General features: G+C 46.6%; 1 protein-coding gene across 1 annotated transcript; it reads left to right on the top strand.

The window, feature by feature from the left end:
* Nucleotides 1-2,833: 2,833 nt before the first annotated feature.
* Nucleotides 2,834-3,872, top strand: LOC119103930 (cuticle protein 21). The gene is made up of 3 exons (XM_037227631.1): nt 2,834-2,872; nt 3,164-3,403; nt 3,725-3,872. The coding sequence occupies exons 1-3, from the start codon at nt 2,864-2,866 to the stop codon at nt 3,761-3,763; spliced, it is 288 nt and encodes a 95-aa protein (XP_037083526.1). The 5' UTR covers nt 2,834-2,863; the 3' UTR covers nt 3,764-3,872.
* Nucleotides 3,873-14,957: the final 11,085 nt, after the last annotated feature.

The raw sequence follows: 14,957 nt of genomic DNA, 5'->3' as shown, positions 1-14,957 counted from the left end.
TTACACGACAAACTATACCAGGAGACCCATTCCACAGCAAACTAAACTGGGCGACCCATTCCACGACAGACTATACCAGGAGGCCCGCTCCACGACAGACTATACCAGGAGGCTCGCTTCACGACAGACTATGCCAGGAGGCTCGCTCCACGACAGACTTTATCAGGAGGCTCGCTTCACGATTGACTATACCAGGAGGCTCGCTTCACGACATACTATACCAGGAGGCTCGCTCCACGACAGACTATACCAGGAGGCTCGCTCCACGACAGACTATACCAGGAGGCTCGCTCCACGACAGACTATACCAGGAGGCTCGCTTCACGATAAACTATACCAGAAGGCCCGCTCCACGACAGACTATTCCAGGAGGCTCGCTCCACGACAGGCTATACCAGGAGGCTCGCTCCACGACAGACTATACCAGAAGGCCCGCTCCACGACAGACTATACCAGTAGGCCCATTCCACGACAGACTATACCAGGAGGCTCGCTCCACGACAGACTATACCAGGAGGCTCGCTCCACGACAGACTATACCAGGAGACTCGCTCCACGACAGACTACACCAGGAGGCTCGCTTCACGATAGACTATACCAGAAGGCCCGCTCCACGACAAATCGAGACGTGGCATGGCAAAGATAACACCCGACATTTCGAATTTCGATGAAAGTACGTTAATAGGGTCGTCCGATGGCGTTGATCGAATGGTGCAGTCTTGCAAAGTATTAGAGAAACAGCCAAAAAGTTATGGCCCGGATATTTTTGTCAGGTTACAATGAAAGCGTGGTGTGCGTCAGTGCTGCCCCCCCCCCCCCTCACACACTGTCATGTCTCATGCCACAGGGCTACATCCACCAGGAACAGTTCCGCGCCCGCGGACAACCCATGAATCATCACAGTTTTGAGGGCCGGATGTGAGAATCCGTGCCCGTACGTTTCCCTCACGGCGATGAAAGCGTCCGGTGTAGAGGTGCCGGTTGGATTCCAAATTTTTGGAGTTCCAAAATTTTTCAAAGCTCAATTTGGAATGAACGAACAAGGGAGGAATCATTGGGTTTGTTTTTGAACAACCGACATCATTCTGTTGTATTGGAAATTAGCATGCATCTGAACTTATTTAATGCAGATACACCTTACTTATCCACGATCAGTTACATTCTCTTCATTCTATTCGAGTACGGAAATGTAGCGACGAGAGTACTTACTGTGGTTATTGGTTGTAGGTAGTAGCTAGTTGAAATACAAAATTGGACAACCTGATTTTTTTACACTTTTCGGACGTACAGTCGGTCCACCCTTGGCTATGGATTGGACTTTGGGCGATAAATTCCAGAAAATGGTACCTCTGGTCCGGTTAGATGAGGATAACAGGATCGTGACGGTTATCATTACATACATGAATACGAACATGAACCTGGTGCGGCTGCCGTGCTTATTCGGGAAATACTCAGGCATGTCTTAAGCCGTCAGTATGTACTTGTCGGTGGGACGCATGAGTCGCTCCTGACCGTGGCACGATTGGCGACGCGGAATAGCTGGGATTCGAGCCAGGCTCTTCTGCTTGCAAGTGGGCTACTCTATCGACTGAGCCGTCGGGGAGGGGCAGTGGGAAGCGCACCGGGCTCGCAAGCAGAAGACCCTGACTCAAATCCGAGCAACTCCGAACAGATAGTTCGGGTTGCCGCGCGTAAATAGCTGAAAGCCAAACATGATACAGTCCTTCCCCGGGTTGAATTATGATTTTGCTAACATGGTTATGATTTATAATTGCGTTATGATTAACACCTGGAGACGGTTGGAGAGTTAACTGGCCGAAACATTGTGCAGATACAAACACAACAGACGAATGCGATTGTCCGAACCGTTATTGCACCACCCCACTGGACCAATTTCTTTTCCACGGTCATTTCTTGCCTCTGCCCGATCTTGCTTTACTCCGAAGGTGGTTTGGCAAAGATGCTGTGCTAGTATGCACCCGGATCCAGTAGCTTGACCTTGCTTTGGACAGATTCAGCATCGCCTTGGATTGAGCGAACGTGTTTCTGCCATTTTACAAAAGAGTTCCGAAGGATTTGTATGGTGCCATGCAATACCATGACACTTCAGCGTGTACATCACAGTGGTAGTTTCTAACAACAGAGCGGGAATCTTAATGTAAGATAAGCATTTATTAATGAATTGGCTGCTTCAAAAGAGATATAAAAACAAGATTGGTTAGAGAAGCATTAGGTATAAGTGATATAGTGGCAAAATGACCAAATCCATCGACGCGCATTTGCAGCCATATCAACAACTGATGCAGTGCGGGATCAGAGATACATTTCGCGCAGCCAGCGGCTGTATTTGGGGACAACAACAGCGACCAAGGCGCAATGCCACGAGCAATCAAGCTGTTATGCATTCGGAGAATCTCAGAACACTTGTCATATAATCACAGGCTTTTTCATACGCTGTTGGCGCTGTTTGGCGGAAGTGCTCTGCGCGTCACATTTATCTTTTTAAGCCAACAATATCATGCATAGATATGCGTCGTATGTTCAAAAGTATCTACTAGTCACAACGTCGACAAATTCTAGAGCTGATGGCCTCCGTTCATCGTACCAAGCGATCCATACCGATGTTCTGTCACTCTGCCAAACTAATGCATTTCTCCGCGCACACACCAGTCCTGCTGCGCGAGCAGAGACGGGCGTCGCTGGCCGAGACGATGCGACCGCCGCCGGCACACCACGTGACCATGAACGCTCTGAGGACATTCATACCACGTGATGCGGGAGGGGCTTGCCGCGATGCCGGGTATATAAGTGAGCTGGCTGGTTCGAACGGTACCCAGTGCTCACTCGCTGATCATCATCGACCATGAAGGCCGTGAGTACCGCTGGGAAATCGGGCGGGGCGAGTCACGCGTAGCTCAGGTGATCTAATTCTCTTTACGCAAGCGTTTGTTTGTCATAACGCCTTATTCGCTGAAAACGCTCAGCCACTAGGGAGCCTTGTTATTTGAGCTTCCCATGGCGTCATCGTTACTGCATTGTTTCCTTCAAGTTTTTCTATAAGCAGATCATAGCAGGTGTACCACCAGACTTACTTACTGTCGCGCCTTCCTCTCGAACCCGGCACAGCGCCGAGGCTCATGTTTTGACCACTTTGCTCCGGCAGGTCGCTGTTCTGCTGTTTGCCATGGTGGCCACCAGCCAGGCTGGTCTGACCTACCTGAGGTCGGCCCCTTACACCCATCTGGGCTACGCCGCCCCTGTGGCCTACGCTGCCCCTGTGGCCTACAGCGCGCCGGTCGTCTACTCGGCCCCTAAGGTCCACAACGTCAAGATCGACACCCCCGTCATCACCAAGGCTAGCCTCAGCGTGGTCACTGACGCCGACAAAATCTCCACCACCGAGGTCAGGGCGAGTTACCGTACCCAGCGACTCTGCTTGTTGGCACTTTACACTTGTTGTTTAGAGCTCAAGTTGCCCGGTGCAAAAGGATCCCAGCCAAATTATTCGTTATTTCGAAGGCGACGCGATTGTTTTGTAGAATTCGCAAAGGGTACTGCAATACCAAGCCATAGGCCCAGCGTGAAATACCGTCAGGTTGTATGTCGATAGCAGCATAGGTATTCACAACACAAGGTCACGTAAAGGTTATTCCGATGTTTCAGCTAGAGAATGGATGAACAATGTTTCATCCTTTGGTTTCTGACCAGCATCGTTTTGTTTCAGATCAAGCCCGTGGCTGGCTTTGCCCCCTACTACTTCTAGACATTCTGCTCTTGTAGGAATGTGCTGTTGGGCTATTTGATTTTCACATTTGCTATCTCTCTGCCGACATCCCACCCATAAAGTTTTGAAATACATCATCACTATCGTCGCATCTGTGTTTCTATTCAATTTTTTTTCCTGCGATGGGGCGAAGACTGAGCGTTGAAAACAACTATATCTACGACACTCGTCATAAACATTGCACTATAGGTATAACGACGATGAACGTTGCGGCAAGAACGTCAGAATGCTCGGACTGTGAGCCCTCGAGGCCGCAGTGTCGGTGCGTCTGAGTTCTTCAAGCGCCGCTAAACGCCGCTACGCCTTTCTCCTCTCTCGCGATGATCACCATCACCACAAGCTGTGTATTTACGCGAGGCCACACCGGGCGCACAAGGATGCTACGACCGAAAAAGTGCATGCAAATTAAATGATCGCTGAGTTGATATGCATCATTTGGGATTTTCACAGCGAAAGTGACCTTTGTTCTTGCAGTCAAACCAAAACAGGTTTTGCCTCCGAGTCCAGCCATGAATGCACCGTGGCTTAATTTCGAAGGTAGAACTACCGATCTTGATACAAGCAACAGAGTCCTTGAGCTCCCAGTTTTTAGACATTGTCAGGTCTTATGCCGCAAATATGCAACCCGAGCTATAGCAGGAGTAGAAGGCTCATTCCACGACAAAATGAGTGTGAAATCAGGTATCACGTTTTAAAATCGGTCGAAAGCAGCGAACTAAGCCGATGAGGTGGATTTAGTCTTCTTCAGAACTGGATTTCTCCCCGGAGTGGGGCGCATCACATCTGTAAAACGTGTGAAACACTTGCACACTGGCCTACAGGTTAAGGAGTTAGCATGACAAAGACATTAGAAAGCTACAGAATACTATTCGGCGCAAGGAAAGCTTGATATTGATGAAGTTGTACCTACCTATTAGTGTGCTTGTTGTTGAGATACTTTTCCAGCACTTCTTTGGCCCAGCATTCAATGGCCCAGTATTCATCCGCATCGAGGGCGTTAAGAGGAGTATGGGGGGAGGATAGCATTGGAGGGGGCCAGGCCACCCGAAAGTATGTTGAATGACACCCCTGGCGTGCTATGTCCCAAATAACACCCTGCATCTGTGGTTGTGATGAAAGGAAGGAGTTATTAATGGCCTATATCTTATGGTGCAGTCTTTGAAAGGATTACAACAGCGGTGAAAAAGTTATTACCTCGGTGTTTCTGAGAGCTAAATTTTCAGAAGGATGATTGTGGAAACCTCCAATGAAAAGAACCTTAACCGTAATTCTAGCAGACAGTTTATATAAAAAATGAGTAGGATGCTACGTACTTTTTAGTTAAATCCGTATTTTTGTTTTTAGTCTTGTTTACAGTTTGCGTCATCGTGGGCTGTAGCTCACGTAGCCAGCTGTGTGTGCGTGCGTACACGTACGTGCGTGTGGGTGCATGTGTGTGTGTGTGTGCGTGTGTGTGTGTGTGTGTGTGTGTGTGTGTATATGTGTGTGTGTGTATGTGTGTGTGTGTGTGTGTGTGTGTGTGTGTGTGTGTGTGTGTGTGTGTGTGTGTGTGTGTGTGTGTGTGTGTGTGTGTGTGTGTGTGTGTGTGTGTGTGTGTGTGTGTGTGTGTGTGTGTGTGTGTGTGTGTGTGTGTGTGTGTGTGTGTGTGTGTGTGTGTGTGTGTGTGTGTGTGTGTATGTGGCGGGGGAGGGGGTGCGCACCGGGAATGATGCTTCTTAACGTGCGGAAATCAAGCTGAGTGCTTTTCTTTCGACCAGTTAACTAACTATATATGTATTACTATTCTGCAATTGAGCGTGGTTGTTCAAATTATGTTTAAATTATGCTCTCCGGCCCGTTTTTTGCGCCAAGTTAACATGGTCCGTTCTAATATGTGTCGGGGCGTAACGCTTGTCACCACTACTACACTCCGCCACTTGTTCGTGTCGTCTCTGAGAATCCGTCACATCGTGGCTGTGGCAGTGTTAAGGTTAGGCCGCTCGAGTCCGGATCTGTAGGTCTGGGTGTGGGCCTCAGCCACGCCACCACCGCATCCTACATAGCATAGCTAATCTGGAAATGGCCCTGGCAGTCGGCGAGAAGTAAACCACCAATCATTGCAGCCCGGCACGTACGCACAACTCTATATTTCGCGACGCCGTACCTGGTTCAGGCGGTTGCTTTCAAATTGCCACCGTGTGGCTCCCATTAAATGGTACTATTAAAGCCTTGCTGTCTGTTGCATTATAAGCCATGACGCACAATTGACCTCCGACAGCATTGCGAACTTTTTCAGTTTCTTTCCATTTCTTCAATACACCTGTTTCATCCATACAGGGCCACAAACTCATGACCAGATGACACATCTTCTGATGTTGTTACCCGTTACTTACAGAAACAAATTATCCCGGGACGTTTGTTTTTCACCAACACATACGTTTTAGACGCACATGAGAGCTTCCATGTTAACTTGGCGCAAAAACAGCCCCACAGTCATGATTGGAACACCTACATTAGATTGCATGGTAAAAATGATAACTTTTGAACTGTGATGGGGAAAGCACAAGGCAGTACAAAATTCCGCGTTTTAAAAGTAGTATTTTCAGTGCACCCCACACAAAAAGGTTACGTGAACTTAAGGTCACGGCGCCAAAAACTTAAGTACTGATGCATCTAAAATACATGCTGCATCCTGGTATGTTCTTAGCTAAATTCTTCAACATATTGTTTGCACAAATTTGGATTAATTTTCTTAACATTGGAATCATCCAAAGGCGCCTTTCTTAAATTGCCTCTAAAAATGGTTCCTTGGTAATACACTGTTTTACCGCTCTTTCAATCCTTTAAATACTACATCACTGGGTCCAAGTGTTCAGCAGCCCCCCACTTCCATCGCAAGCTGAGATGCAGTGTGTTACTTGGGCTATTCCACGTCTCAGTGTGTCGTGGAATGGACCGCTAGTATAGTTCAGGCTGCATATTTTCGGTACAAAACCCGATAATGTCGAAAAATAGAAGCCCAAGTACATTCCTGCTTATATCAAGATTGGTCAGTCTTTTTCTTCCAAAAATCGCGATGCGTTCTTGGTTGGGCACATAAGCAAAGCACGTTTTACCCTGGGTGCAAGACCTAGGGCCATTTTTGCGACGAGAACCCCAACTGAGGCATATCCGTCCTACGATCATTTCATTCCACGCTGCTTTCGGCCGCATCATCACTGGGCACTTTGAAAAGTCTCGCTTAAGCACACAGCTTATGGTGACTGTGATGACCTCGACGGATAAGCGACGCAGTACGTGAAGCCCCTGAAAACGGGACTCACGAGCCCACCACCCCTGAGGATGCAAGCACTGACGCTCCTGGCGCACTGAAGTTCATATTACGCAGCAGTCTACCGCCGTTACACCTGTAGTGCGGTGTTAACAAAATACGTTAGGGCTGTAGTTGTTTCAGCCTTCAGTTCTTGCTTTTTCAGCTGACGCGAACTTGAATGCAAGCACGAATGTGATGATAGTGACGATGTATTTCAAAGTATCATGAGCGGCGTGTGAGACGAGAGGTAGAAATATCGAAATCGAGCAGGCCAACAGTACATTCCTATCTGAGCAGAATGTCTAGAAGTAGTAATGGTGGGCTCCGACGGTGTAGCCAGCCACGGGCTTGATCTGAAACAAAACGATGCTGGTTAGACGCCAAAGGATTATGTATCGCTTACCCATTGTCTAGCCGAAATATCGGGATGAGCTCTACGTAGCCCTGTGCTGTAAATTCTTGTGATGCTATCGACGCACAATCTAACTGTATTTGAGCTAGGCCCTTGACATGCTACTTCGGCGCCCTCTGGGGCTTCTACGAAACAATCTCGTCGCATTCGATATGCATGCTTTATCCGAGTCCAATGCCTACAAAATATGTCCAATCACGAATCACGTGTCAGGTGGTACTAGGCAGAGTAAGGAGGTACAGAGGCGAGTCCTGACCTCGGTGGTGGAGATTTTGTCGGCGTCGGTGACCACGGTGAGGCTAGCCTTGGTGATGACGGGGGTGTCGATCTTGACGTTGTGGACCTTAGGGGCCGAGTAGGTGACCGGCGCGCTGTAGGCCACAGGGGCAGCATGAGCCACAGGGGCAGCGTAGCCCAGCTGGGCGTAAGGGACCGACCTCAGGTAGGTCAGACCAGCCTGGCTGGTGGCCACCATGACGAACAGCAGAACAGCGACCTGCCGGAGCACAGCACTGTCAAAACTTGGCGCTTGGCGCTGTGCTGGGTTTTGCGGGGTGGAGGTACCATAGCAAGTATTCGGGTGGTACACATGCTATGATCCGCGTATAGAAAAACCTGACAGGAAACAGTTTAGCGATAATGACACCATGGGGAGTATAACTAACAAAGCTCCCTAGTGGCTGAGCGTCTTCGGTGCGGAAGGCGTCATGACAAACAAACCCTTGAGTAAAAGGAGTTCAATACTCTATGTGTACCTTCCCCTGTCCGATCACCCGCTGCTACTCACGGCCTTCATGATGGATGAGGATCGGCAAATCAGCACTGGGTGCCCTTATAACCAACCAGCTCACTTATATACCTGGCATCGCGGCCATCCCGTCCCTCATCACGTGACATAACTGGCATGAGCGCGCTCATGGCCGTGGTGTTCATGGCTATTCGTCAACGGTCGCATTGCCGGCCACGCCCGCTGCTGGCCGAGGAGAAGCGGCTGCTGCGCGTTCCACTTGAGAACCTGGGATGAATTCTAGCTCTCGCGCGATTTATCCTTCAGTCGTTTGTAGCTGCCGATCTCAAAATAAGTTCAGTTGGAGAGTTGTAAATTTGCGGCTCATGATGACCATTGATAATCACGATGAACATGACATGTGTCTTATAAATTTGCGGCTCATGATGGCCATTAATAATCACGATGAACATGACATGTGTCTTCCCGTCACGTATTTGCCCTTAACTCTGTCATAATTTTGGAGAGTTTGTGCTTGAGCATAGGTTCAATGGAGCAACATTGCTGGTGGCATTTTTAGATATGACATTCCTGGATGTCATTCAGTTAATTCACGACAGAGCTGCGATGCTATATCAAGAAAACAAGTAGGATGCCCAGAGTGCCTGGGACGAGTGAGATGATAATATATGTGAGGGCTATCAGTGGGCGTCCTGTAGAGAAACGATGCTGTCATTACAAATAGTTTGTAATCAAGGGACTGCGCAAACGCCTTTAATGAGAATTGAGCAGGTAAAGGCTCACTGACTTACCATTCGCAGCTTATTTGAAAACCACAATGTTGTTTGAAAATAGCACAATAACAATAGCAAATGACAATAACAATTGGGCTCGCCGGGTCTCACAATGTAGTGATTCAAATAAATGAATCCGTGACGACGTATGTCTTGTTGAACACGACCAGAGCACTGCAAGAGCCGATGATATTTTGGACAGAGGGTCATGCACCAAACACGTGGATATTTGAAGCGACAAGCCAAACATCCGTGACACAATCTACGGTCGTTTATGCCCAGCATGCTGCTTTTGGAGACAGTGTTAAAAGGGCAACGTGGCCCACCTCCTGGCGGATCACAAACATACTAGACGCACAGGAATCACAGTTGTGTACCGGAAGGAAATAGCGTTCTGCAGACAAACATACTTGCGATATCCAAAGCAGTTATGGTGTGAGGAAGCTAAGAGTAAAAACAGACACAACTGTCCCTACTCTTTCCTAATTGTGCACCGCATACCTACACAAATTCACATTTACACACTTCAAGACTACTTTCATGATATTTATAGGTATATATATGCATATATATATATATATATATATATATATATATATATATATATATATTGACAATAATACGTTACCTTAAAGCCATTCTTTTGTGATCCGCTCGCCACAGGAGGTGCCATACATACTCTATTAGGTGGCGCAGCGTTTAAGGGTGTATACGCAACGACTCCGACGGCAAAGAATCTGTGCCGTCAACGTCATTCATGACATCACACCCGATAGGGAATGCGTCTTTTGGTGTTCGCAGCGACACAGACGACACAAATTATAGGTCACGTCACGTAGAATCATTGCCGAACGTGTAGAATCTTTTTGTGCAACTCCATCGAAGTGAGACAGAAAAGGTGCATCAGATTGTCATATGGAAGTCCATTTGCGTGCCCAGGAATGATCATGAGTTCTTAAATGGTATTTCAAACCTTACGAAAAGGATAATTTACAGCTTCCATTGTTGGAACACGCTTAGTGTCTGCAAACAAATTCTTGGTGGCTTTGCATTTGCAGTTATTGTCACAACATTTACGGAAATGTAAAAAGAAAACGTGTCGCACAGCAAATACAGCCGGTACAGATTCTACGTCACGCCACGCAGAAAAGAATGTTCTTAGTGCGCTGCGAATACACCCTCAATCTTAGTGTGTAACCTCTCGCGCGCCGTAAGTGTCTCAAACACACCTATAAAATCCCTCCACATTCACAAAACGTGGTGCATGAGTTAGGTACATGTCGCCCGTCATACGATGCCAGTAATGATCGCTTTGCCATCTCATATACAGCCTAGCCACTTGCCAAGGACTCAAGCTTGACAAGGATGCAACAATCTTTGTTCTGGTATCCAGTTGGAAATGGATTAGTTGAAGGAGTAGACTTGATTGGAAGACCGTGTTTAACTCATAAATTTGGTTGAATAAGAAAGTTAACAGAAACTATAAATTCTACATGAAGTTCATCCTTTTGATTTTCTCAGACAGGAGCCTGGTTTTCAAAAGTCTGTGGTATGCTTTCTTCTAACGAAACATGCTTCAGCCCAGTTGTTCTACACTGAAATTCAGTGTCGCCCACTAAGGTTAAATGGCATTGCTACCACGATTTAGATGACTGGTGGTTATGTTATGATGAGACAGGCTAACAGATTGCTAGACTGGATTTCAAAAGTCTGCGGTGAGCTTTCTACAATCAAAACATGCTTTTGCCTTGTTGTTCAACACTAAAATGCGATGTCACTCACTTAGGCTGCACGAGATTGCTGCGAAGCTCAAGAAGAATGGCAATCGTGCTCTGATTAAACAGATGAGTAAATTGTTAGACATTTTAATCATTTTGGAAACAGTCATAGGGTCCTTATCATATTGTCCAAGGTACAGAATGCCCATAGGTACAGAATGCCCAAAGTACAGAATGTCCAAGGTACAGAATGTCCAAAGCTCATAATGCCTCAATATGACAATAAAGACAATGTCCAAAATGAGAAGTAACTTCCATGATGCAGAGTGGAAGGGATCCGTATCACAATACCCAATATCCAGAATGTCCAAAGTACAGAATGCCCGAAGTACAGAATGTCCATTGTACATATTGTCCAAGGTACAGAATTGCCAAAGACCAAAGCTTCCAAACTAGTTCCTAGAGCGGCCGTCAGGGTATGAATAATCGCCCTTATTGGCAGGCAGCGTTGCCCCGCTCAGCGCCGGCCGCGCGCATACAGTCGACACCATTACGAAGACCACGCCCGTGAGGCTGGCCGGCCGGATTACTAGCTTAGTAACAAATCCATGTCCGCTCCACGGCGTAGTGGAGCCGGCTGGAGGCACCGCACCGAGCATTAGTCACTGGTTGTCAAAAATGAGCCCGGTAAGGTTTGCCTGCATTTTGGGCTGCTTAAAAGCATTGAAAGCAGGCGGAATATGAAATAGAATTATAGCCGCGCTATGCCCGAAAATACAATTGTCGAAATCGACACCAGCAGTGGGCAATTCTGGACGCTGATGTTGACTGCTCGATTGTTAGTATCATGCAGAGAGTATAAGTTCAGATTCATAAGTTCAAACAAGTTCAAATTACAAATAAGTTCGAGTTAATAACCGTTTCCGGCACCATACACCAGCACTGTGGTCACTATAGCATTAGTTTTCAGCAATAGCGAGCTAACATCAAAAATGTTTCGTGGTCAGTAGTGAATATCGTTGAATGAGGGTGAATATCCTTTAATATGGCATCATAAAAACACCCCATATCCAGCACGTGCGGAGAGCTGATCGAAACACAGACGGTTAAATTTGAAGTCATAGATGACCAGCACCAAGAATTAGGTCAAGGTGTTCAAGGCGCCATTTCTAAATGTACTTCACATGAAAAACGTTGCTCATGTTACGTCCCAAGATGGTGTATGCTTACCTGCCTCGAACAAAGTTGACGATTGCGCGCAACAATTGAAATATATGAGTACTTGTCTCCTGCCGTTAAAATGTCTTCTTTACAGCTAGTGTTTCTTGTGCAATGCTGCATCTATAAAGCTGCGCACGCGATGCAATTACTTAATTCGACTTTAGGTACGCTTAACGTGCTTACCTGGCATATTTTCCTCGTAACGATGTGCACACCTTCTGTATACGTGCGCCACTGGGGTGTGCAACGAACCGGTCTGAAATCTTACATTTCGATTATCCCACCTGAACTGTCCCTGCACTAAGGTTCCTGGAGATTTGATATCTTTCTCCATTTTTCATTTCATTTTCAATCCTTTGGCGCATACATGGCGAACATTTATTCCTGAGGGAACACTAGGGTTTCCTGGAGCGGTCAACTGGAATGAAATCAATATAAGACTGCTAGTCATGCTACCCTAAAGTCGTGCGTATTGTTTGCGTGGGGTACAGTATTTACTATTACATATATACACACACACACACACACACACACACATATATATATATATATATATATATATATATATATATATATATATATATATATATACATGCACGTATAGGCGCGTAATAAATACTATAAGTATTGAAACCCATATTACACTGCGCAGTCCTTAGAAAACGAGGACTAAAAAAAGCTACAAGAAACTAAGGCTAAAAGCTAGCGCTACTTTGACTAAATAGCTAGGGACGTAATGTACATGTGCTTTTTATCTAAAAATTTAAAGGCATAATTGTTTTTTCTGGAGGGGGCCCCAAACTCTAGCGCGCACCACAATGTTCTGTGCTCCCCCCCCCCTTCACGAAATACTGGATCCGCCCCTGTTTGCAATAATTCCGTTGTGCAGTCGTAGCGCGGTATATCCCTGTTCTCACAATACGTCATCTATAAAGACGTGCTCCACATATGCGGAATGCGTTTTCTTCACCTCGTTACGGCTTCTTTTTGAACGTGAAGAGGAATTACATCGAGGAGGCGCAATACAAGCGGCAATCGACATTCGCTTTTTCGGATATATATTGCCATGGAAAACGAGGAGTACTTTCCATTTAATTCAATTTCAAACACATTATGCTCACACGACTGAAAGCCAGAAGAAACGCGCAACGCTCTTAATGTTTGAGATTTTATGGCTGCTTGTTGTTTAGTCATGGGAGCGCCGACTCGAAGTGTAGTGTAATCGGGGCTAATCGGTACCATGGGCTTGAAGCGTATTGCTGTGGCTTAGGTCCAATCTAGCGGTACTACAAATAAGGTGTCGAGGAAGCAATCAACTTTATTGAGCGCTCTGTGCCGGCATGACAGACATGTTGGGGTAGTGTTTCTCATTTTAGCAAATAAATCTAACCAGTCAGTGTCCTAGGCTCCGATGTAACAAATTTCGTCAATATATATTATGTACAACCTTGATTTGAGCCTCATTTCGAAAGACAGATGAATGAAAACAAATCCTAGAGCTAGGGGAGGTGCACGGCTATTACCTATATCTACACGTTCAAGTTATGCTCTAAGTTTGGGAAGAGCACCAGGCTATTGTCAAATCTGTAAAATGGTTCTCGGAAACAGGAAGCACTCAGTTGGTGTAATACCGAAGAATGATATGCTATCAAGGTTTCCTCGATTATACTCACTATACCGACGCTATCATTCTGTAAACGGAGTATTCCTAGGCTACAAGTTGTTGCATTCTTTGTCACGTTTAGTGTTTTCGCGTATAGTGATAGTATCTGAACTATCATCCTGCTAGACTTTATCATCTATGCTATGTCTGGATTAATCTTTTCTTCCAGTTATATGCCATATAAAACTATGATCGCAGATGCAACACACCGACGACACTTGCGCGTTTGGATTTATGGCTTCTTTGCCAAAATCGATAGAAATAGGACTGTCATAAAAAAACTTCATCAAGCTTGTCATATATGCCTCAATCAAAGGCGTAGGAACGTTTCAAAAAGTGGGGGGGGGGCCAAGCTCAGGGTGTACTTCAGAAACTGTTTCTGGAAAGTGAGCCCGATGACCGGCGGGAGGGGGTGGGGGTGGGGACGGAGGTTGTTATCGCTCTTTATTCAAATATCATGGCTGCTATGCTAGATATGCATCTAGAGCTGTTTCTCCCTGGTGAACAATCTTGCCTATTCGACTTACCTGTTATTTGACAAATGAAGCGATCCAGCTTCCGAAGATAATTCGTCCGTTTTAACATTGTTCCTCCTGGGGAACGAAATTGGGTAAACGGGTAGGCATTTTGGGTCACTGAGGAGGCATCTGGCCTCCGCAGGCCGAGGAGGCCTCCGCAGTGTAGACGCCAAAATACGGCCTGGACATAGGCTGGTGAGAATTTTAAAGTGGATCGATGGCTCACAGTGCTTTTAAGAACTAAACCCCATAAGGCCCATCTGTCATATGTTCCTTATCTGGGCCCTGCTCCTGTCCGCCGTCGGCGACCACTGCCCTGGCCCGGATGTCTCCCACAGGACTGACTGCGAGTTGATCGTATGGCTACTTTGTTGCATACTTTTGGATCAGCGTTACTTCTACATGGTGTATGAAACATGTGTTGGACACCTGCAGCAGTATTGTTCCGAATTATCTTCCCTTATACCACACCATCGCAGAAAAATAGCCTCCTGGAAGCTGTCAGCCTTAGGTATGGAGTGGCCCAACGGACACTTGATTGTCCATCATGCAACGTACGCGACTTGATCTGCTTTTGTGTGCAGGCATGGGCGTAGCCAGAGTCTTGCCAAGGGGGAACACAGGGTTGACAAAAGCCCATCTTATGGTGACTCCCCCCCCCCCCCCCAATCCCCGGATATAGCTTACTGGTTAACAGGGGACACAGTTTTCTTCGCTTTATTGTTGTTTTTACCTTGTAACTATAACAGAAGCCAGGAGCTACCGTGAGCTCAATTCTCTTTGTATTTTGAGGTCAATGAACTGCAGAAACCAGGCGTTGAACGACTG

Source organism: Pollicipes pollicipes, unplaced genomic scaffold (assembly GCF_011947565.3).
Source record: "Pollicipes pollicipes isolate AB1234 unplaced genomic scaffold, Ppol_2.1 Scaffold_5724;HRSCAF=6776_pilon_pilon_pilon, whole genome shotgun sequence".
NCBI lineage: Eukaryota > Metazoa > Arthropoda > Thecostraca > Pollicipedomorpha > Pollicipedidae > Pollicipes > Pollicipes pollicipes.
This window is presented reverse-complemented; position numbering and strand designations above follow the sequence as displayed.